Raw genomic sequence first — 24,239 nt, forward strand, 5'->3', positions numbered from 1 at the left:
GTTTATGCCATTTGAAAAATAAACAAATTTGCGCCTTTGGATAACACTCAGTGGCCTGACATGTGTTTTTTTCCTCTGAAATGCTATGAAATGTCATTATTTTATATATTTAATAGAGAACTCAATTTTGTGTGATTTTATCTTTATTTTCTGAGTATATTGATATGATAGAAATAATTGAAATTTAAGATTCATCATCATCATCATCATCATCATCTTCATCTTCATCTACTTTTTTTGTTTTTGTTTTTTGTGGTACTGGGGACTAAACCCAGGGGTGCTCTACCAGTGAGCTACATCACCAGCCCTTTATTGTTTTCTTTTTAAATTTTGATATGGGGCCTTGCTAAGTTCCTGAGGCTGGCCTTGAACTTGAAATCCTCCTGCCTCAGTCTCCTGAGTCACTGGGATTACAGTATGTACCATCAGGCCCAGCAAGAATATACTTCTTACTTATTCTTTTTGTTCTGTGAGAATCAGCTCCACATCAACTGTGTAAGTCATTTGCTCTGGTGTTATGATTTTGTCCTTACTATTGTTTTTATTGCTTTTTTCCCCCTGGAGAATCTTGTTTTGTCTTTATACATTATATGCAAATGCTTTCCCACTACTAAAATAAAACCCCTCCAACTTTAGTCTAGATGGAAGTATTTGTGAAATAGAAAATTAGATTTCCCCTCTTGTGTAGGACAGTTTGATGGATAATTAATAGCAGTAATTGATTTGTAAGTCCTGAGATGCAGAGCTTTTTTACCTTTCAGTCATCAGTTCAAGGTAGGCAATAGTGACAGTGGCTAAAATTTAATTAGGTAGGTTTTCAACTTATAGAAAATATCAGTTGGACCCTCTGATGGATTCCTTTGACATCTGCAGCACAGGAAGTAGTTCTTTCCATTGGCCAGGTATTGGGAGTTATCAGAATAATTTTTATTAAGGCTTCCTTCTGAAATTACTTTCTTAGGAAAATTTAATTAAGGACCCAGCCAGAAGAAATTTTTGTTTTTTGTAATGTAATATAAATCTTTTTAGTTTTACTTTAGTAATATTGGTAAGATAAGTGGAAGGTAGCAAGTGATTCTTGCCTTAGTAGTTTGTGAGGTTTGTTATAGGAATTCATGGCTTTCTAAATGTTGAAAAACACTATTGTGGACAGATTTGAGATCTTATTTCTAGAAATGACTCAAAAAACCAAACTAATATGGAAAATTTGGTTGGCCAGTAAGAATTTAGAGTATTTTGCACCATACCATTTTGATTTCCTTGAAGATTGGACCTGGGGCTAGGGTGTAGCCCAGTAGTGGAACACTTGCCTAGCATGCTTGGAAGGTTTGAGTTTTTTGTTTTTTTAAACCAGGGATTGATCTCAGAGGGGCTTAACCACTAAACCACATCCCCAGCCCTTTGAACATTTTTTTTATTTATTTATTTTAATATTTATTTTTAGGTGTATTTGGACACAATGCCTTTATTTTATTTATTTATATGTGGTGCTGAGGATCAAACCCAGGGCTCTAAACACGTTAGGAGAGCACTCCACCATTGAGCCACAACCCCAGCCCTTAATATTTTATTTAGAGATATCGCTTTGCTGAGTTGCTTAGGTCCTTGCTGAATTGCTGAAGCTGGCTTTGAACTTATGATCCTTCTGCCTTGGCCTCCCCAGTGGCAGGGTTACAAGTGTTCACCACTGCAAGGCTTGGGTTTTTGTTTTATTTTGTTTTGTTTTTTAGTACTGGGGACTGAACTCAGGGCCACATCCCCAGCCCTATTTTGTATTTTTATTTAGAGACAGGATCTCACTGAGTTGCTTAGCACCTCACTTTTGCTGAGGCTGGCTTTGAATTTGTGATCCTCCTGCTTTAGACCCCCAAGCCACTGGGATTACAAGTGTGCTCTGCCACGCCCAGCTAAGGCTTGGATTTTGATCCCTAGCACAACAAAAAAAAAAAAAAAAGGAAATGGGGCCCATCTATTTTTCCTGCATTCAGCAAACTACATGTCTCAAACAAGGCCATTCTAACATCCATTATATATGCATGGCCTCAGAATGGGCATAGAAATAAAGAGAAGTTGTATCTGTGTTATTCCTTATTTAGTAAGAGAATCTTCATGAAAAAAGTGTCAAGTTTTGACTTGTGGTTTTATCCTATTTGCTGAAATTTAGAAAAATAGATTTTGATAGGCACTTTTTGTCTTTAGCTTTAACATGTTTTAAATTTGCTTATGAGACTTTCTGAACTTAGAAAACAACCACAAGAAGAGTAGAGTGATCACCCATAATATCACATAGGTTAATAATTATTAACATTTTGCCTTATTGCTAGGTAGGTAGAGGGTGTATAGACATTATGTATAATTTGTTTTGGTTTGTTTTTTAAAAAAAATTTATAGTTATAGATGGACAGCATGTCTTTATTTTATTTGTTTATTTTTATGTGGTACCAAGGATTGAACCCAGTGTCTCACACATGCTAGGCAATTCTCTGCCACTGAGTTACAGCCCCAGCCCCGTTTTGTTGTTTTTTTTTTTCCGCTAAACCATTTCAAAGAAAGTTGTAGCCATCATCCCTAACTACTTCAACTCTTGCATCTCCCAAGCATCTCTCAAGAGTAAGGATATTATCCTAAATAGCCATAATAATATTGTCATACCTAAGGAAATTAACAATTCCTTAATGTCATGTAATATCTAGCCCATTTTTGGATTTTCTCAGTTGTTTCAAAAATGTCTTTTTTTTAAAGCTTCTTTCATGAACAAGGATTTAATCAAGGTTCACATAGCACATTTGGTTGTCTTTCTTTAATCTAGAATTATCTCTCTTTTCTCCATTCATAGGATGTTCAAACATAAAGTTGAATAAATAGTCTAGTAGTGAACACCTGTATACCTAGATTTAACAACTGTTACATCTGCCATATTTGCTCTATAACCCTTGAAAATACGTTGTAAATATCAAGATACCTCATTCCTGAATACTTACCATAGTTTTCCTAAAAATAAGAACTTTTCCCTCACTAAATACAATACTATTCCACCTAGGAAAATTAAGACATCACAAATAGAGCTAATCCATATTCACATTTTCCCAGCTGTCACCAAAATTCACTAGAATTTAATCAAGGTTTATGCATTGCTTTGGGCTATCATGTGCTTTCCTAATCTGGAACAGTCCCCAAGTACCCACTTTTTTTTTTTTTTGAGAAAGATCAGACCCATTTTCTGATCTTAGAAGACTCTCTTACTAAAAAAAGGAATTGTCTTTCACATTCTGGATATATCTAATCATTTCCTTGTATTGATGTTATCTTAGTTCCTCTATTCCCTTTATTTCCTATTAATAGTAATTTTTTAGCATCATATTTTTCAGGAAAATATTGTTGTATTGCCAGAGAAAAACTTGTAAAACCACTTAGCAACTTTGATCAAACTTAGAAATCATTCTTTTTGTGTTATGAGGTCAGGTGGCCCAATTCTATAAACAAAAATTATCAGGAATTTTATTAACACTAATCTAATTAGAGTCATGGAATTCTCTTCCTTTTAAAAAATTTAGAATGTTTCAGTATATCGAGACTATAACTAGTTGGAAGTGTCAATCAAAAGATTTCTTTTTATAAAAAAATCAGTATGGGTGCTAGGGGTGTAGCTCAGTGGTAGAGCATGTGCTTAGCATGTGCAAGACTCTGGGTTTAAGGATAGTATTTCAACCTTAATCAATTCAGAAATTATTGAGGGCTGGAGATGTAGTTCAGTGGTAAAACCCTTCAATCCCCTAGCACACACACACCCAAATAACTATGTATCTGAGTCTAGAACTGTGTTGTTGAGTACAGTTGCTACTGGTAGTTATTGAATAATTGAAATGTGGCTAGTCTGAAATATCAAAGACTAAAATGACAAAAAGGATATAAATTACCTCAAGTGGTTTTTTTTGTGTGTGTGGTGCTGGGGATTGAAGGGTTTTACCACTGAACTACATCTCCAGCCCTCAATAATTTCTGAATTGTTTAAGGTTGAAATACTATCATGGATATACTGTGTTAAATATATTGTTTAAATCAGTTTTACCATTTTATTTATTTATTTTTTGTACTGGAGATTGAACCCAGGGCGCTCTACCACTGAGCTATATCCCCAGCCCCCCCCCTTTTTTTTTTGAGACAGGGTCTTGCTAAATTGATGAGGCTGGCTTCAAACTTATGATCCTCTTGCCTCAAATGTGGCTACTAGAAAATGTAAAATTACTTCTTTGGCTTGTGATTGTGGGTCAGATTATATTTCTGTTACACAGTGTTGCTGGAATCTCTGAATATGCATACAGTAAATAGCCGTTCTCACATATTTAACCCGTCTCCCACATTCCCAGCCTTTAGAAATATTATATACAGTTAGTATGATTCTTTGGAGTGATTGATGAATATAACTGTTAATGAGTATAGCGTCTCTTTGTCAGGGTTCTTTCTCTGGCCTCAGGAAAATAAAAGCAATTTTACAAAACTTGAGGAAGGAACCTATGGAGATTTTTAACTTCCTGTGCTAGTTAACTATCAGATATGAGCAGTGGCTTCTTAGAGAGGGGGATGGGGTTATTCTGTATCTTTAAGGATATCTTTTCCTCACTGATTCCAAGAACCTGAATGTTGCCCTCTAGTTGTACAGAAATCTTTGGGTTTATTCTATTACAGTATCTTTCTCTGTAGTCCTCTACTGGATTTCTCCCTCAGCTAAAAACACTGCCTTAACTTCTATATTGAATTCTCTGTGGGACCAGCACCAAAGAGGCCAAGGCTTTTAGATTTCCTTCCATTTTATTAGATGCAGTGATTCTATTTATCTGAATGCTTTACACACACACACACACACACACACACACACACACAGATTTTTTTTGTGTGTGGATGTGTATACAAACATACATACATACATATATATATGTGTATACATATATGCCATGTTGTGCACAAAGTGCTGTATACATAGGTAGATTCTACATGTTATCCCTGTTTTGTAGATAGGAAAACAGTCTCAAGTTAGGAATATTATTCCAGAACAAGTAGCACTGTCATTGTCCAGACTGGAACTCAGGTCTGCTTGCTTCCCAGTCCAGGGACTTTTCTGTTTCAGCTGATAGAGTAGGGAAAAGACTTTTTCAAGTGCAGAAGGCATGCTGTTAACCTGTGGTCCAGCCTGGGTAATTTTGAAGTTGTTATCCTTGTGAAAATTCTAATGTGTTTGCTTGAGCAAAACAGCCTGAAAAGTTAAATAGTACTGAAAGAATATAAGGTGTGAAAGCATGATTCAGGAGTTTCCACTGTATAATCAAAGAAATCTGAAGATTTAAGATTTTCTTTCTCTGGGTGTCTGGTACTGGGGATGGAATTCCAGGAACTCACATTAGGTAAGCACTGAGCTATGTTCTCCAACTGGATCCTGTCCTTTTGACCTAGTAGTTTGATTTTTTATTGGTGCATCATAATTATACCTAATACTAAATTCATTATACCATATTTGTACATGAACATAATTTTATTAATCTGATTCTCTAGTACCTTCCCTTTCCTTTCCCTCCTCCATCTCCCTGAATCACTTGCTTTATTCTGATCTTCCTCCCATTATTATAATTAATAATTATTATTTTAAATAGTGCATTAGTAGTTTGAGTTCTTATGGTTTGTTTATATATAGTGGATTCCCAGTTTCAAAACTAGAGTACAGTTTTAGTGTTTACTTACACAAATGTCTGTGGCATGTATTTTTACCAGCTCTGATGGTCTTTGCACCTATTAATAAGGTAAGGCCTGACGTTTGTCATTCTGAATTTCAGTGAAGATTTAAATTGTTTAACTGCTCTTTTTGGTCTTTTGACTGTTTTTCTTGATCCTGAGGATTTAACCTAGGCACCATTTATCAGTAAGCTACATGCTTGTGACCTTCCTGCCTCAGCCTCCTGAGCTGCTGGGATTATAGGCATACCTGTTGTTCTTAATCTCATGCTTGGGTGGTATGATATTCTGATTAATTGAAGCACAACCCATGTGGTAAAGGGAAGATGGTGAGTGCTCCTCTAAAATCCCTTCACTCAGGCACTAGAACATGTTTTGACTAATTTAACACTTGCCTGATGTAAAATTTCTGTCCAACAACTAAACCATAAACTGCAGTGAATATTTTTCAAGAATATTAGCCAAATATTCTTGAAAAAAGTTTGCTTACATCTAATGACTAGGTAGATCTAGAGGATTACGTGGAAATTTCCTTCTAACCCTCAGTTTTAGAAGTACATGAGAAACAAGTAGTACTCTATTTGACAGTAAAAATGGGTTTTTAAGAAAAAATGTGAAATTTGATTAGAATTTCTGATAAGTGAGTTGTTTTTGAAAAGCTTAAGTCATCTTTAGATATTAAACATTATTTATGTAGCTTAAACTTGAAATTGCTTAAATTAACAGTCAACTCACTTGCCCCTTGGAGTGAAAGCACAGAGATGAGTGGGTTTTCTGTTGGAAACTAGGTCAATGGATGAAGTGTACTTTCTCAGTTAACTTAAATGTTTTTTTTCTGCATTGGTCTCCTCTTTGCTGACCCCCTCCTCCTAGACCCCATGGATTTGGATTGTAATTAACACATATGCAGTTCTTTAAAAATCATCCAAGGTGCTTTTCTCCTCTGAAATCTTCTACATTTTATATGTAGATATAGAGTGCTCTTATATTCTACCTTTGGCTTACATTCATTGCTGACTGTGGATTCCTGAAGAGTGCCAGAAATCTAGGTGTTGATTGCTGTTAGGGCCCTGAGAAAGACAACATCTTAGTGAATGTATTGAGAAGACAGGAACCTATTGAAAATAGGAGTTTAAAAATTTAGTCTTACTTGCCAATTTTCCTTTGAAATAAGATGAAAACAAATGCATAGGAGAATTGGAAATTAAAGAGGAAGATATGGAATTAGAAACCACTATGTTGACATGTGAAAGGAGAAACCCTTTGTAATTCATTATGGGGAAAAAGAAAAACCAAATGATAAGTGGAAAATGAATCAAAGGGTTATGAGATTTAGCTCAGTGGTACAGTGTTTATCTGACATACAGGAGGCCCTGAGTTCATTTTTCAGCAACCCCCCCCACCCCCCAAAAAATATCAGAGAAGCCTGGAAATGACTGGAGAAAAGGTTAGGTGTCAGAAAGGAACAAGGTGAATATTTTAGATTTTAGGCTTTGAGGTTTTGAATTTTTAGATTTATTATCTGGAAAAGACTGCATGTGTCATAAGTAAGCATTGCTCATCCAAAAGTTAGTTTTAGGATTAAGCAAGCCATTTATTTGGCTCTGCTCTACTGTATTTATAAATAAAACATTTATATAGTGGAGAGTGTTTCCATCAATAGGAAAAAGTCCCTCATAAGTTGAGAATCCTAGAATTTAGTTGTGCTAAGTATTAGTATATGCAGATAGTAAAAAGATTGTCTTAAAGGTTTTTTAAAAATGCATTTTTCTCCTTTTAGACTTGTGTATTAGTTTATAACAGTGATCTATTGTACATAAATTGGAAGAAAATTAAGACTTTCTAAGCACATTTATTTTTGAATCTAGACAAGATGAAGGGATGGAAAACTTACAAAATTGTGCTGAGACTCTGAATCTTGTTGAGGGAGCCTTTCCTTTGCCCCCATTTATCTTGGTCACTTTACTTTGGGAGTTTAATTTGGTATTTCAATCTCTTGCCAGCTTAGAGAGTAGAGTTTGCATAAATTCTTATTAAAATTTGTCTTTGCTATTTGGTATTTGACTGTATAGTTGGTCATATTCTGAGGTTTTTCCATCCACAAATTCAGTTACCCTAGGATTGAAAATATCCCCCCCCACAAATTGCATCATTTTTTCTTGTCATTTCTTAAGCAATAATAGTGTAACAACTATTTACATAGCAATCTAGACAAGATTTAAAGCATACCAGAGCATATGTGTAGGTTAAATGCAAATCCAGTGCTATTTTATATGAGACTTGCATCTGCAGGAGGTCCTGGAACCAGTTCCCCTCAGATACCAAGGGATGACTATAATTATAGTATTATTAAAAGGATTTGCACTTAGCCTGGACTGATTTTTTTCATAGCCTTATCTTGGTCATTAACTTGTTTTTTTTTTTTTTCAGGACAAAGGGATTAATTAAAGGCATTTTGCACCTAGCTGTTTTAATGATGATTTTGTTTCACATGAATCAATATAAGCTTTCATTTTGAGCATGTTTTTTCCCCCCTCAGTGCTGGGGATTGAACTCAGGGCCCCTCACATGCTTGGCAAGCAGTCTACTACTTTTTTTTTTTTATAAATAAAGACCATTTTTTTTATAAATATCTACCAGGGTAGATAGTTTTGCAATACAACAAATAAAGACCATTCCACATTTTATTGATAATTAAAATTATATCAAGTGTACCTATGGTTCCCAAGGATATGATTTGTTTTTAGCATTAGAGCCCCATGATAGTAACTGCTTTGTTTCTGGATATTTCCCTTGAAAAGATTAATCATTGTTCAAAAAGAATGATAAAACTGATGACCAGGACTCAGTTTTCCACTTGATACTTTCTTGTCATTCTGAGAATTAAGTTAATGATTTTTTGGATGCAGGAAGGGCCAGAGAGGTGTCTCTTCATGTAACTGACCTCTTTTTTGGAGGAGAAAATATCTAAACCTGGAGGCTTGTTCAGGGTCACACAGTGACTTGATGACATTGTCAAGCCCTAAACTGGATCTTAAGTTTGGGTATTATTTCCACCCCATTACTCTAACACACACACTGATGGATAGACTAAAAGGCATTTTATTTCTTTGGTTTAGTATAAGAGTATTGGGCATTTTAAAAATCATTTCAGGGCTTGGTGTGTAGCTCAGTGGTAGAGCACTTGCCTAGCAGGTGTGAGACCAGTAGCTAGCTGGGCATGGTGTCACATGCCTGTAATCTCAGAGACTCAGGAGGCCAAAGGAGAAAGATTAGAAGTTGGAGACCAGCCTCAGCAACTCAGAGAGGCCCAAAGCAACTTAGTAAGACCCTGTCTCAAAAATTTTAAAAAGGACTAGGGATGTGGCTCAGGGATTGAGAACCCCTGAGTTAAATCCCTAGTACTCCCCCCCCCCCCCGCAAAAAAAAAGTACAATAGCTGATAATATCTTATTGGCTGGTTAGGGTATGGGAATGTGGCTCAGTGGTACAATGCTTGCTTAACATGTGGAAGGCCCCAGGTTCAATCCCCAGCACTACATTAAAAAAATATTAAATAAAAATTGGCTGGTTAAAAGCCTAAAATAATTTCAGACTAGCCAGTTTTAGTAGATCTTTAAAATTCCAGATTTTAATCAAATGAAAGTAAACTCTGTGGAAATGCCCCTTTTTATTTGGAAGTACTGAGAAGAGAACCCAGGATCTTGAACATGTCAGGCAAGTGTTGTTCTACTGAACTATATTCCCAGCTCAGGAAATGCCTATTTTATGTTGCAAGTTCCATTTTCAGTCTCTAAAAATTAAGGATGCTATATACAAATTACCTGTAAAAATAATCTTAATACTTATATTTAATATTTTTGATATTTATTATAAGTATTTAGTAAATAGATTATGTAATATTTTGACAGTGAATAGAGAAACAGAATCTTTGCCCAGTAGTAGACCTAGCTATTGAATATTTTCAGGCACCACATTCAAAATTAATCATTTCTCAATTTTCCTCCTTTGCTAACTATATGCATTTATGTATGGATACAATTACATTAAACTAAAAAGTTTAGAGGAGGGAATGGCCAATTTAAAATTTCAGACCACTGTGTTTTTTTTAAGTATTTTTTTAGTTGTCAGTGGACCTTTATTTTATTTGTGGTGCTGAAAATCGAACCCTATGTCTCATATATACTAGGCAAGTGCTCTACCACTGAGCCACAAACCCCAGCCCTGCCAAAGACCACTGTTTTTGAGTGGTAATGCTTTCTAAAATTTGATATTCAGAATAAGACAAAATGCTTTTCATAATACAATTTTTTTTGGTACCAGGGATAGAACTCAGAGGCACTTGACAACTAAGCCACATCCCCAGCCCTATTTTGTATTTTATTTAAAGTCAGGATTTCACTGAGTTGCTTAGCACCTCACTTTTACTGAGGTTGGCTTTGAACTCGCAATCCTCCTGAATTCAGTCTTATAATACAATTTTTAAAGTATCAAAGCAAGAAAAGTGGTAATATTTCTAAGTTTTAAAACAAGACGTCTTTTTTATTCCTATGAAAGAATGAGGAAAGTAATTTAGAACATGAAAGAAATGTCATTCTTTCTACATCTTTCTTTTGAGGACACCTGATATATAGATAGTTAAACATACATGTGGAATAAATGATGGGAGAAATTCCTTCTCCATGAAAAGATGAGCCACAATTTTCTTTTTTAGGCTTTTTTTAATTATTAAAAATTTGTTCTCGGGGCTGGGAATATGACTTAAGTAGTAGCACGCTTGCCTGGCATGTGTGAGACACTGGGTTTGATCCTCAGCACCACATAAAAATAAAGATATTGTGTCCACCTAAAGCTAAAAAATAAATACTTAAAAAATTTGTTCTTTTTAGATGAACATGAAAATAGAGTGTATTTTGACATTATATAGCCAGTGAAACTCCACACATTTCTTTTTGTATAGCTCCCTTAATTAATGTGTTTTAAATGATTCTATTCACATAGGTCTCTGCATTGCGCTTTTTGTTTTATAGCAGAGTATAAATCTGTAATTATTTTGCCCAGGATTATCAGAGGCATTAATTCCATTTCTATAATGAAGAAATTGTTTATATTTGCTTATATTGCGTGGTTTTAGATGAAAACTGCAACAATAAGGAGCTTTGGGAAAAGGGCAAGGAATATCTAGAACTAGCCTTGGCAGAGAGAAAAAGGAACTAAATAAGAGCTTCTTTAGTTGGAATATCAGCTATCTCAAAAGGCACAACTTCTATTATGGGAGCTTAGAGGCAGAATAAACTGGATAAAGAAACGTAGCTTTGATTTGGATTTTAACATAGAGTTGAAGTGACTCTTATAAAAACTCCTTGGAACCTTGGTTTTAAAGGAACATCATAGAATAAATGGGGGAGAGGACAGAGGGACCAGAAGATTGAGTATGATGAAAAGCTAGAAAATGACTCCAAGAGCAGTTAAGTTGGACCAGTTTGATGTGACAGGTCATCTAGCCTAGTCCTCTGAGAAACATGGAATTCCTCTCCAACACTCCTGATAGGTGGTCATCCCTGGACTGCCTCCAGTGGCAGAAGGCTTACTGACTCTGGAGGCTAGTAGTCCCTGATTGGGGTTATGCAGGTACCTGTAATCTTTTTTTTTTTTTTTTTGTAGTTGTAGATGGACAGCATGCCTTTATTTTATTTGTTTATGTGTGCTGAGGATTGAACCCAGTGCCTCACACATGCAAGGCAAGCACTCTGCCACTGAGCTACAGCCCCAGCCCCCTGTAACCTTTTTTTTTCTTTTTTTACTGATTACAAAAGAGGGGTATGGCCCCTGTTTCTTTTTTAAAAAACACCCAGTATTGACCCATAAAATTGAAAAAGGGCAAGTTCCCAAGAGCTCATTGGCAACTATATATTATACACATATACATACACATTTTTCTCTACATATGCTGCCAACTGTGTAAAACAGTTCATTTTTAATTTTTGAGAATATTATATGTGGTATTCTGCAGTTTTCTCATTTAACATTTTGAACATCTGTGTTGGTGCATATGGATTAACCTCATTTTTAAAAATAATCATATTTAGTATATACCAGAGTTCATCCAAGTGATGATAGATAACATGAATTAGTCTCAGTTTTTATACTCTTAAAGTAATAATGCCATGACCATCCATTATCTTGACAGTTCTAATTTCAGAGTTTTTTGTTTGTATATTGACCAAAAATCTTCCTCCTGACTTCTACTTGGTCCTGAAAACAGATGCCATCTTTGTCCAGAGTTTTCTCTTGAATTGAAACCTTCCTCATCTAGTTGAACATTCTTCCTTTGGATCTCTTCACTGTCTTCCAGATGTGGTCCACTTTGTACATGTCTTCTTTGAAGTGTATTGATGAAACTGAACACTGTCATAGTTCTGGTTTTTACCTGAATGAAGAAGGTGGAATTGTCTCTTACTTTTAATTCAGTCCATTAATTTATTAGCATCAAAGGCTGCTGTATCATGCTATTGGTTCATATTTAGGAGGGTCAGTTAAATCTTTATGGATCTCTGGAACATCTGGTGAAAATATGGCTTTCCTAGCACCTCATTTTACCTCCCAATTATGCATTAACACATAATCATTGCTACAATTTCAGTTGGTTCACAGTTCCTTGGTGTTTCTCTTCTTTATGATTAGATCTTGTTGATTAGTTTGCTGAAGTTATAGACTCTCTTACCCTCTATCAGTGCTATCACATAATCAAAAATTAAACAGGAAATAGGGTTGGTCTTGGCATTACCCAGTGAGTTGATATTGCTTCCTAGTGTGTAGCACTTTCTTCCATTTAAGTGATGTTTTTTTTAATAATCCAGGATCCACCTCAGACCAACAAGTCTGTAGTTGGGAAATCTGGCTTTTAGTCCATTCTTCATGATTCCACACAGATTACAGAAAGTGATTAAGCAGCCCTCTCTGCAATGCCTCTCAGGATCCCAGGCCAGTATTTGTGAGATCAAATAACTTGAACCTGGTGTATATCACTAGCTGGTGTTTCTTTTTTCCCCTCAACCATCTTGGATTTAAGTTTCTTCCCAGTAATTGTATTTGATCTTCAGATGGGAAAGAATAAGACATTCTTAATTGAGAATGGAAATAAAACAGGAGTAAGCCTGTTTCTTTGCCTGTTAATATTACACTAGCCACCCTGTGTGTGTGTGGGGTCTTCACTTTTTCCTCTGTTGTCTTTTGACTTTAGCCTCTAAAATGTCATTTATTCAACATCTAGTAGTACTCTGTAAAGTCACAGTTCATCCTGAGGTTTCAGCATCGTTCACTGTATTCTTACAGCTCCATTTCACTCTTCATAATGCTTATTTTATGTTCCTGTTTTTACCATCTGTTGTAAGAGGTTTTTTAACATCTGAATTCCAGAAAGCTCTCTGTGCAGCACATCAGATTTTTTACTTTCCCCTTTCTTCCCTCATCAGTGTATTTTTGCAATTATGCAGTCAGCATTATGCTTTTGAGAGCCTCCAAGCCTTCTTGAGCTTTCTTACAGTTTCTGATCTTGGAATTGATCCTAATTTTCCTTTGAAAGACTTGAAATCTGCCTATCCAATATGTGCATCTTTCTCCTTCCTTTCTTGATCTCCAAACAACATGGCTGCTCTATCTAAAGCTTCCTTCTACTTACACATTACCAAGTAGGTTTTACTAGTGAGGATTAGGTCCAAAGTAACAGTTGCTCTCACTTCTCCTTTACTTTCTGAAAAGACTAATTTTTTATACAAACCACAAGCATGTTATTTGATGCATTGATTAAGCTGAGATGTCCCTTGGTCAGCAATAATAGCAAATAACAGTTATTTTTTTTGTATAATGCCACATGACAGATTCCATACTAAATTCTCTCCATGAAGACTATCTCACCTATCTCCTATCACAAGATTAGGAGGCATGGGTGTTATCATCCCAATAATAATGGCTGAAGAGACAGGTTTAAGAATATTGAATTAAATGCCCAAGATCACATAGCTTATTTCATAATAAGAAATTTCCCAAATTGAATTCTTAGCCCATTAAGTCCAAAGTTTTTGATTCTGCAACTATTTCAACAAAATTGACACAGGAGCATTAAAAGGGGTTGGAAACCATAATCTAGAGCTTATATATCCCCTTATATATTTTCAAATGCTATAATACTTTGCCTATAAATTTTCTCAAAAGAACATAATTCTAAAAGTAATGATATTTATATCAAAGTGACCATAAGTGGTATCTTATTGCTTAATTTAAGTTTTTATAGGTGTTCCACATCTGGGATGATGGGGAAAAATGGCTTTAGTCACCATAGTGGGTTGCTTGGCATAGTACTTAATTACTATGCTGGATAAGATTCTGTTACTTGAAAACCTGTATAGCTCTTAGATCACTTACTATGCAGTAGGCATTTAAATATTTAATTTGAGGTTTATGATTTCTAGAATATTAACTTTTAGCTCCTACAAATCAGTGAGAAAAATGGGTAAGGCATACTTGTTAGATGATTCGTAGAAGAAATTAATGGAAAAGGAAAATATGAAAAGATACTCATTCTCACTAATGAAATATTTTTTTGATGGCTTTAGGAGAATCCTTCCCCTTTTTTTTCTCTCGGCGTGGCGGATGAAACCCAAGTATTGCACATGCTAGGCAAGTGCTTTACCACTGAGTTATATTCCTAGGCCTTTTGGACCCAATTTTTAAATGGCAAGAACTCTTTTTTTGGGCTGAGGATATAGCTCAGTTGGTATAGAATGATTGCCTTGCATGCACAAGGCTCTGAGTTCAATCCTTAGCCCCCTCAAAACAAAAAAAAGAACTTTTTTTCTGTTTATAAACATAAACATAATACATGGAGAACAAAGAGTAAAAAAATGTTTCTGAAATTCTAGAGAGAATCACTGCTAACACAAGCAAACATACATAAAATTTTATTTAATTAGGATAATACCAGAGTTACCATACTTTTTAAGAAACTGAATATACTGCAAACATCATTCTGTGTTAATATATAATCAGTGACATTATCCTTAGTGGCTGAGGAGTATTCCATTGTTTCTTTTTTCTTTTGTGATACTGGGGATTGAACTCAGGGGTACTTTACCTCATCCCTAGCCCTTTTTATTTTTTATTCTAAGGTAGGATCTTGCTAATTTGCTAATTTCCTGTCTCCGTCTCTTGAGTCACTATGATTACAGGCATGTACCACTGTGCCTGGCTTCCACTGTTACTCATAAGAGATTGAAGCCCAGTAAAACATTGGTTTTCATTTTAACTTTTTATGTGTGAAGTAGAAGTAGTAAAGGATAAGGCCTGATCTTTCTCTTTTTCCTTTATTATTTGTCTTATTGAAATTGCTTATTTACAGTTGCTCATTATTTGCTGATTTCTTCCACAGTTGTTATTTTGCTTGGATGCCTAATCATTGTGATCCATATGTTCCTTTTTCTTCAGAACAGTTAATAATAGATTATATTCTCTTTGAAAGGAGTCATTAGGCTCATTCATTGAACATGTTAAGTGTTTTAATAAATGAGTATCATTTAAAGATTTTTCTAAAGAATAATGGAAGTTGTGCTGTAACATACTGAAAATTGTATGAGCTTTGGAGTAAAATTATCCTGGTTCAGGGTTCAGATCTAGCTCTACCAGTTTTAGTTACATAAACAAGTTGGTCAAGTCATTTAGCATTCTAAGCTTCAGTTTTCTTATCAGGAAAATAAGGATTGTTATTACTCTCTCACAGGAGAAATAATTTAATACAAGGTGCACATGTAAGCACCCAGTACAATAATAGTGTTAGTTTTCTGTCTTACATAGTTAGGCAGGGGGTTCTCAACCTTTTTTGAGCTAGTTAAGCAAAGCCCATGGAAAGATCTCTTCTCAAAGTAACAATCTTAAATGCATAAAATAAAATGGCTGAGATTACAAAGGAAATCAATTAAGGATACTTTATCAAAATGCTTAAATGTGGGCTGGGGTTGTGGCTCAGTGGTAGAGCGCTTGCCTAGCATGTGTGAGGCCCTGGGTTTGATCCTCAGCACCACATAAAAATAAATAGAAATAGGGCTGAGGTTGTAGCTCAGCAGTAGAGCACTCGCCTTACACATGGGAGACCCTGGGTTCGATCCTCAGCACCACATAAAATATATATGAATAAAATAAAGGTATTGTGTCCAACTACATCTAAAAAATAAATATTTAAAAATAAACAAATAAAAATAAAGGCATTGTGTCCATCTACAACCACAAAAATATTTTTAAAAATGCTTAAATGTGGTGCTTTATTTCAAACACTTTTTTGGACTTAGGTGGGGAAAGAATGAATGGCTGTATTACAGGAAGAGGAAGAAAGGAGAAGGGAAGGGAAGGGAGGGGGAAGTAGGAGAGAAAGCTCATAAATACATATGCTTGGTCTTGACTCCTTCTGTGCTGTCATCCCAGATTTTCACATTTTCCTGGACATTTCCTCCTTGGCATCTCAAACCAGCTTATCTTTCCTGTTTTCCTGTATCGATATCACTACTCTGCCTATCACCTCAAGTCTGAATCCTCAAATCATATTCAAATCCTTGCTTTTTCAACCTATTCCTGTTTCAGTCATGGATATCTATAGATTTGATCTCTACAATATCTCATTTCTCATATACAAATTTAGTGTCTTCTGACCTCCTTGTCATATTACAATATGTGATTTTTCTGTTGGTCCCAACCTCCTACCTCTTTCACAAGGTACTCCTTGAGTGTTTGGGGCCAGTTTGGTATGCTATCTATATAAAGTACTGCAACATTCATTCACAGGTTTGTTGTGTAGTGTCATACCTATATTGACTCACTGTATTAGTAAATTGGTATTTGTTTTCATTTTCCCAAATATATTCTAAGTTCTTTGAGGAAACAGGCCACATCTTATTTTCATATCTTCCCCACAATCACTTAAAAATTCATCATAAGATCTTGATAGTCATCATCACTAGGTAATTCCAACTCCAGAAGCAAAAAACCCCTATTTTCCCAATATTTTTTAGTTGTAGATGGACACAATACATTTATTTATTTATCTTTATGTGGTGCTGAGAATCAAACCCAGAGCCTCACATATGTTAGGTGAGTGCTCTATCACTGAGCCACAACCCCAGCCCCAAGACCTATTCTTATCTACTGAATTACTACTGTAGTTGTTGTTATCATACCAGATCTTTGTGTCAAAAATCTACTGGGAATCATGCACTAACTTGCATGATTCCTCAAATTACTCAATCATGTTTTTTTTTTTGGTGTTACCTGTAGTTAAGAAAACTTCAGACATTATTTCCTGTACTATGAAGCCCATATTTGACCTCCTAGCCCCTACGAATAGCTAGGGCCTACAATAGGTGCCTAAACCATTTTATTATGAATTGCCTTTTGCCTGGAAATAGCTTATGCTTAAAAATAACTTGCTTACTTTTAAAAGCTTGAGAATGTATGTAGATGATTACAAATATAAATTAACAAGAAAAACAACTTTAGTAAAGGAGCCTAAAATAATATCCTGATCATTTTAGTGAGCTTTGATATTTTGTTTACCACTTTTTCTTCTGGCTAAATTGTTTTACTTGTATTCTTAGGTTAAAACATCAGAATTTTATAGATATTCCCGACAGCTGCGCTATGAAGTTGACCAAGCACTGAATTACTTTCAGAACGTTCACCAGCAGCCTTTGCTAGATATGAAATCAAGCCGCATTCGTTCTGCCAAACCACAAACTACAGTATTCCGTGGAATGATTGGACATAGCATGGTTAACAGCAAAATACTTCTCTTAAAAAAGCCAAGAGTCTGGTGGGAACTGGAGGGCCCACAAGTACCTCTACGTCCAGACTGCCTTGCTATCATCAATAACTTTGTTTTCCTGTTGGGTGGGGAAGAACTGGGCCCAGATGGTGAATTCCATGCTTCTTCCAAAGTGTTCAGGTATGACCCAAGACAAAACTCTTGGCTGCGGATGGCAGACATGTCTGTACCACGTTCAGAATTTGCAGTTGGTGTTATTGGGAAGTTCATTTATGCTGTGGCAGGCAGAACCAGAGATGAGACTTTTTATTCAACAGAGAGATATGACATCACCAATGATAAGTGGGAATTTGTGGATCCTTACCCAGTAAACAAATATGGACATGAGGGGACAGTGCTCAATAACAAGTTGTTTATCACTGGAGGAATCACCTCATCCTCCACCTCTAAACAAGTGTGTGTGTTTGATCCCAGTAAAGAAGGGACCATAGAACAGCGGACCAGGAGAACTCAAGTAGTCACCAACTGCTGGGAGAATAAGAGCAAGATGAATTACGCAAGATGTTTTCACAAGATGATTTCTTACAATGGCAAACTCTACGTCTTCGGTGGCGTCTGTGTGATCTTGAGGGCCTCTTTCGAATCTCAGGGCTGCCCTTCCACAGAAGTGTATAACCCAGAGACTGACCAGTGGACCATCTTGGCATCCATGCCAATTGGTAGAAGTGGCCATGGTGTGACTGTGTTAGACAAACAAATAATGGTTCTTGGAGGCCTTTGTTATAATGGTCATTACAGTGATTCCATTCTCACTTTTGATCCGGATGAAAACAAATGGAAGGAAGATGAATATCCCAGGATGCCCTGCAAGCTGGATGGTTTACAAGTATGCAACCTGCATTTTCCGGACTATGTACTGGATGAGGTCAGACGTTGCAACTAATGACATCTTTCTCCCGTTAAAAGAAAAGCAAACAAAGTGTTTGTGATAAAGTAGTTAATTAAAAAGCATAAAGAAAAACCTCACCAGTTTTACTATCAAAGCCATTGGTCTAATATCGTAAGAATTTTTCATTCTGTGCTAGCATCCTTTTTTTTTTCTTTTCAGTGGCCTCAAACTCATGCAATAAGTTAATTCTAAGCGCTAGCTCTTGAAACTACTTCCAGAAGCAGTTCAGTAGAATGCTCCACTTATCTGGAAAGTTGATTTTCTGCATTAAACATTTCTTTCAGATGTTAGCGTAGAAGTCGTGCATCTTCTAAGAGAAGACCTGATACGTGTCACTGGATGTGATTTCAGTCCCTATCTCTATCTGAAACCTTTTTGAACATTAGTTTCAGTGTATTTCAGTCTGTTATATGTTTTGGTTTTATTATTTAAAAGTTCAAAACTCTTGACCTTTTTGCATGGCTTTTTGCTCAAAATGCAAAATTATAAATTTTCTACAAAATTAACTTTTTATATTCAGAACACTATTTCTAAGCTGCCTTCTCTTATCTGCATTGTGTTAGTGAAAGCATATCCATACTCGCATACATGGTATAAATATATAAGGCACATCCCTTTTATGCGTGGTTAGGATTCTATATTTTTAAGCTAGTGCACTTGCACACACAGTTCGCCATACTTGTTGAATTTTAGATGTAATGTCTTTTCATGTATTAACATTTCTAGAAAGTTAAAATAACTGGAGTCCTCATTTGGTATCAAACTAGCCTATCTTCAGTCCATATTGATTCAGTAATATTTGAACTCTTATATTCCTGAAACACTTATGGATTTATGAAAACATTTTATATTTTCAAAAGTAAACATTAGTGTTCCTTATCGATACATGTCTTTTCTTTTTGAAATGTTTTTCTTTGCAGTCTGTTTAACGTTGCCCTGTTTTTAGTGAGAATTGGAGTGGTATATGACAAGCTCTGATCCTGCAGCGTGCAAGCACTTTTAAAGAGAATTTAGGTAATACCAGACTCCTAAATAAAGGCCCCTTAAAAGTAAGTGCAACTCCCATTCTTTACATTCATTAAGGCTGCTGCATCTGTTATTGAATGGAGGGTAGCAACGCTTAGAAAATTTGAGCTCAGTTTGACTTAGAGGCAAGAAAGAGAATAGTAATATTACTGGTTATATCTACCTGTTTATTTCATTCAAAATATTCAGTGGCACTAGGGATGCCAACCCTTGGTTTTGTTTAATTACTGGAAGCTACAAGCATGAAGGATATTAACCACAAAGTTCATAATGGATCAAGAATAGCTGTTTGAAAGCATTTATAATAAATGTTTTAGCATTAGCTGCACCTTTCAATTTTTGAAATGCGAAGGAAGAGAGTATAGTTGACAAAAATTAGGCAAGAGTAACCTGGGAGTGGATCATTCAAATTGATGCCATTTTCTCATGAGTAGTCTATATCTGATACAGATTAGATCTATACTGGCAAAACTTGCCAGAACTTAGGATATTGGTGCAATATTGCAATGCCTTCTATATGGCTGCTGTTGTATAAGTTTTCTAGTTTCACTTTTTTTTTTTTTTGCTGCTGCCACCATTGAATATAAAATGGAAGTGTGAAGTCGTGGAAATGTGAAGACTGTTTTTTGTTTTTGTTTTTTTTTTGCAGTTCTGATTAGACGTACTATGAAACAAAGCCTGATTTTAAGACTTCAAATCTGGAGGCATTTGAGGTTTAAGAAACAGTCAGGTATACAAGTAGCTTTTGAAAAAGAAAGACATTGGTGTAGGTTTCAGAACTCAATAATAATGTTCTTTTGTACATGAGTCTTAAATTTTCTTTAAGTGGTCCTTTATTTACTTACTTTCTAAAAATTTGATATCTTAGTTTCCCATGGAATGTGGGTAAAAGTCTTTTCTACATTTAAAAATTAATTTTTAATTATTTTACTTTGGAAAACTAGGAATTAGTTTAGCCAATTAATTTTTTCCTAATACATTAGTTTGTTAAAAATTTTGTATGTATGTCTCTTGCTTTAAAGAAAATAACGTCTTCATTATTTTCCTCATCATTGATATCTTTTGTTGGAAAAGACCAAGAAAGAACCATCAGACAGGGTACCCATATCAAAGGCTTTATACTCCAGTGGTGGTTCTCTTTAATTGCTTAGATATGATTTCATAGCCCTGTTTAAGGAAATGTCTGAGCAAACATTGAATATTCTTGGTCTTCCATTTTAAAGATAGAAGGCCAATATCAAAAGTTCTTGTTTCATAAAATTCGTGAAATCTTAACTTGAACTAACTCTGGGTTCAGCTTCATATAAGTCATGTCTGACCTGATGTTAGCTGTAATCAGTTTGAGCTTTAAGAATAGTTGCTATTGCTTGGGTTCTGAATGTATGAGAAAACTCTTCTGTTTATATGTAGTTCTAATTTAGGTTATTCCGAGTCCATGATTAACTTACATTCCCTTTTAAATTTATGGTTTAATTGCTACAAGAGATTTATTTTTGTTATACTAAACTATGGAAAATTTTTTCATAGAATTTTTTCAAGTTTATTTTTTGTGTGCTTCATTTGGAACCGTTTTTGTTTATATACATTGTATATGCTCAAAATAGACATTTAAAAATTGGTAAGAGATTTGAAAACTCTACAGTATAACTGTTCTGATCTTTATATGTGTTATTTTCACTTTACATTTTCAAATGCCAGATTTCACAAAAATAGCTGATCTTAATTAATTACATCTTAATTAGGACCATTCATTCTCTTCCATGTCTTTGACCTTCTAAGATTTGATTTTAAAGAAAATCCTTGCACTACAGCCTTTTCATAAAATGCAAGATTCTCACATTGAAGGTTTTGTATTAGAAGAAATGCTACTGGTTTTTAAAAAGCAAAGCGTAATTAATAGAAAGATTAGCTCTTCTTGAGACAGCTTTCTCTGTGTCCTCCTCATTATTCTCCCTGTGTGAGTGTTACTCGAATTGTGAAATACTGACTGAGCCCTTCACTTATCTTTTCTAAAGCAGCACCTTTGGACACCTCATTCTGGGAAGCCTGCTCGAGTCATAGTAAAGGACACACACATTTGTGTGGGGAGAAATGGTAAAAATGGAGAGTTTTGTCTTAATTACATGAAACTAAGCTTTAAAATATTTTATAACAAATTATTTGAGCTGCATAATCTAAACATGTCAAACGTTCAGTGGGACTATTTTTATATATGTATATGTGGGTGTAGGTCATAACATTTCAGTTTATAATATAAATTGTTATTTCAGTTTATAAGCTATCTCATAAGAGACTAGCTCTTTTGAGAATACATAATTTAAAGTTTTAGACTGAAGTAAAACAGCATAGATAATAGTGTAAATTAGATATAATTGAGGGCTATATGGCAGTAAAACTGCTAGTGCCAGTTTTCTTGTTTGCCTACTATACATTTTTGATTTTGTTTTTGTATTCTGAACATTTCTAGAGATCATACATTTGTTCAATCGCATTTAGAGTCGGTTTGGGAATAAATATCTTCTAAAAAGAGATTTATCTTAAAATTAAAGTACTGAGAAATTAGTTTATTGAGAGTTTATAAAGTCAAATATTCAATAGGCATAGACTGGAATAGATAAATTCATGGAAATCATATCCTCTCAGTGTACCAGTATAACTTCAATATTACACAAGTAACATTGAAAGAATGCCATCAACTTTGTTCCCCCTTCAAAATTCTTGAATTTTCTTTTTACTTCTTTGAGAACAACTACAATACAAATTTTATTAATCAGTATACCAGTAAGGATTAGGTGTTTGCTTTCTGAAGGAATGTTCCCGACAGGTGATCAGAGAGGTTATTTTCTACCTAACTTGTATGTGCCCTACACCTCTTGGGCATCCTTTGTCTATAGAAAAATATTTTGACCTTTAGGTACATTTTGGGCCAGTAGTCAAATAATCCTAGGGCCAATATAAAAATCTTAGAATAATTTAAGGTTTGCCTTTTATACCTGTTTTGAAAGCCTTTACATTTTTGTCAGGTAATTTTTTTCCCAAGCCGTGGATATAATCTATTCAAACATGTTTATGCTATCCATTCTGTTTTTAAATTGAAAAAAATGTTAAAAGTGTTTATGAAGAAAAGTTTAAATAAAATATTTTTAATCTTTAAAATATACTTCTTTATCTCTGATTATTTACTATCTTTATATAGCCCTTCACATTCAGAGTCACTAATGACTTGATTAGCTGTATACATTCTGTTTTCCTTCAACATGCCAAGGAAATGCCATGAGAATATGATTTCTACTAGTGCTTTCAGCCACAGATTTAAGTGAGAGCATTAGAGTGAAATTATTTATATTCTTATATGCAATGGAAATTTTACAATGAAGCCAAGTAATTAAAGTTCCACTAACAGAGTTTTGCAGTTTTTGTAGGATAGAAATATAGAACTGAGAAAAAGCATTTTCAAGCCTCAAACCTTAGTTTGATGATTTTTATATTTCCTTCAGTATTTTTGTCTTCTTCTTTTTTTTTCTTCTTCTTCTTCTTCTTTATTCTTATTCTTATTTTTGGTACCAGGGATTGAACCCAGGGGGAGGCGTTTACCACTGAGTCACATCCCCAGCCCTTTCTATTTATTTTTTTGAGATAGGGTCTCCCTAAGTAACCTAGGGCCTTGACAAATTGCTGAGGCTGGCTTTGAACTTGTGATCCTCCTACGTCAGCCTCCTGAGTCGCTGAGATTACAGGCATATACCACTGTGCCCAGCTGACTCATTGTTCTCAAAGGTATATCTGAAATTAGGGAATCGGCAGAGGTTTGAGGTATACACAGGCATGTATGTGCCTTTTGAATGGATTAAGAAACCTCAGTGAATCCCCAAGAACCTAGATGTTGGCCTCAGGCCACCTTTCTGATCTCTTTCTCCCTATCACTTCCTGCACTCCATTTTGTGATATGTGTTCATTTCCAGCTTCATACTATACTTGCCTTTTATTTTCCCCTTCCCTGCCTGTCAAAATCCACTTATCTTGCAAAGCCCAACTCAAGCACTCCCCTCCATGCCTGAAACCTCTTTTCTTCCACTGAATTAATTACCTCTTATATATTCATTACATTTGTAGCTCTTATTTCATTCATTTTGCTTAATAGTTGAGTATAATTCTTTGTCCACGACTAGATCATAGTCTCCTTGGGTGTAAGGACCTCTTATTCTTCCTTGTACCCTCATATCTAGCACAATACTTTGTTCATAGTAGACAGTGAGCAAAGTGTTTATGTAGCATATGACAGATTCCATATAAATAAGAGAAATGCTGTAGGGATTTAGATGAGGGAGAAATCACAGTTTCCCAGGGTTCTTACCTCTACTCTCTTCTCCACTTACATCATACATAATCTCACCCACACCTATAGCTTCACCTACAACTTTTATTCTGATACCTGTCAAATCTGCATTTCTCAGCCCAGATTTCTAGCCATCTCCAGAACATTTCTCACATGGTGCAATGGAATGTCAAACTGAACAAGTGCAATCCTGAATACATTATTCTTCCCCTCAAACTTGCCCCTTGTTCTAAATTATCTGTATTATTATGGCTCTATTATTGCCTATGTTTGTTTAAGTCAGAAACCTAGGAATTTTTTCTCTCTGTCCCTCTTAACCCCATCATCTTAGTTCACCCAGCTCTATTACTTTAACTTAAACTGCCCTGTCCTCTGTTCTCTCCACCCATACTTTCCTA

At 35.2% G+C, this 24,239-nt stretch overlaps 1 protein-coding gene across 1 annotated transcript in view; it reads left to right on the top strand.

Moving 5' to 3' along the window:
- The window catches only part of Klhl15 (kelch like family member 15), a 43,132-nt gene extending 20,560 nt beyond the window's left edge, over positions 1 to 22,572 (top strand). The window contains exon 3 of the mRNA XM_026401389.2: positions 17,364 to 22,572. Within this exon, the coding sequence (XP_026257174.1) occupies positions 17,364 to 18,473 (1,110 nt within the window). The 3' untranslated portion in view covers positions 18,474 to 22,572. The remainder of the gene's footprint in view (positions 1 to 17,363) is intronic.
- The last annotated feature ends 1,667 nt before the right edge of the window (positions 22,573 to 24,239 follow it).

The sequence above is a fragment of the Urocitellus parryii genome, chromosome X (assembly GCF_045843805.1).
Source record: "Urocitellus parryii isolate mUroPar1 chromosome X, mUroPar1.hap1, whole genome shotgun sequence".
Lineage (NCBI taxonomy): Eukaryota > Metazoa > Chordata > Mammalia > Rodentia > Sciuridae > Urocitellus > Urocitellus parryii.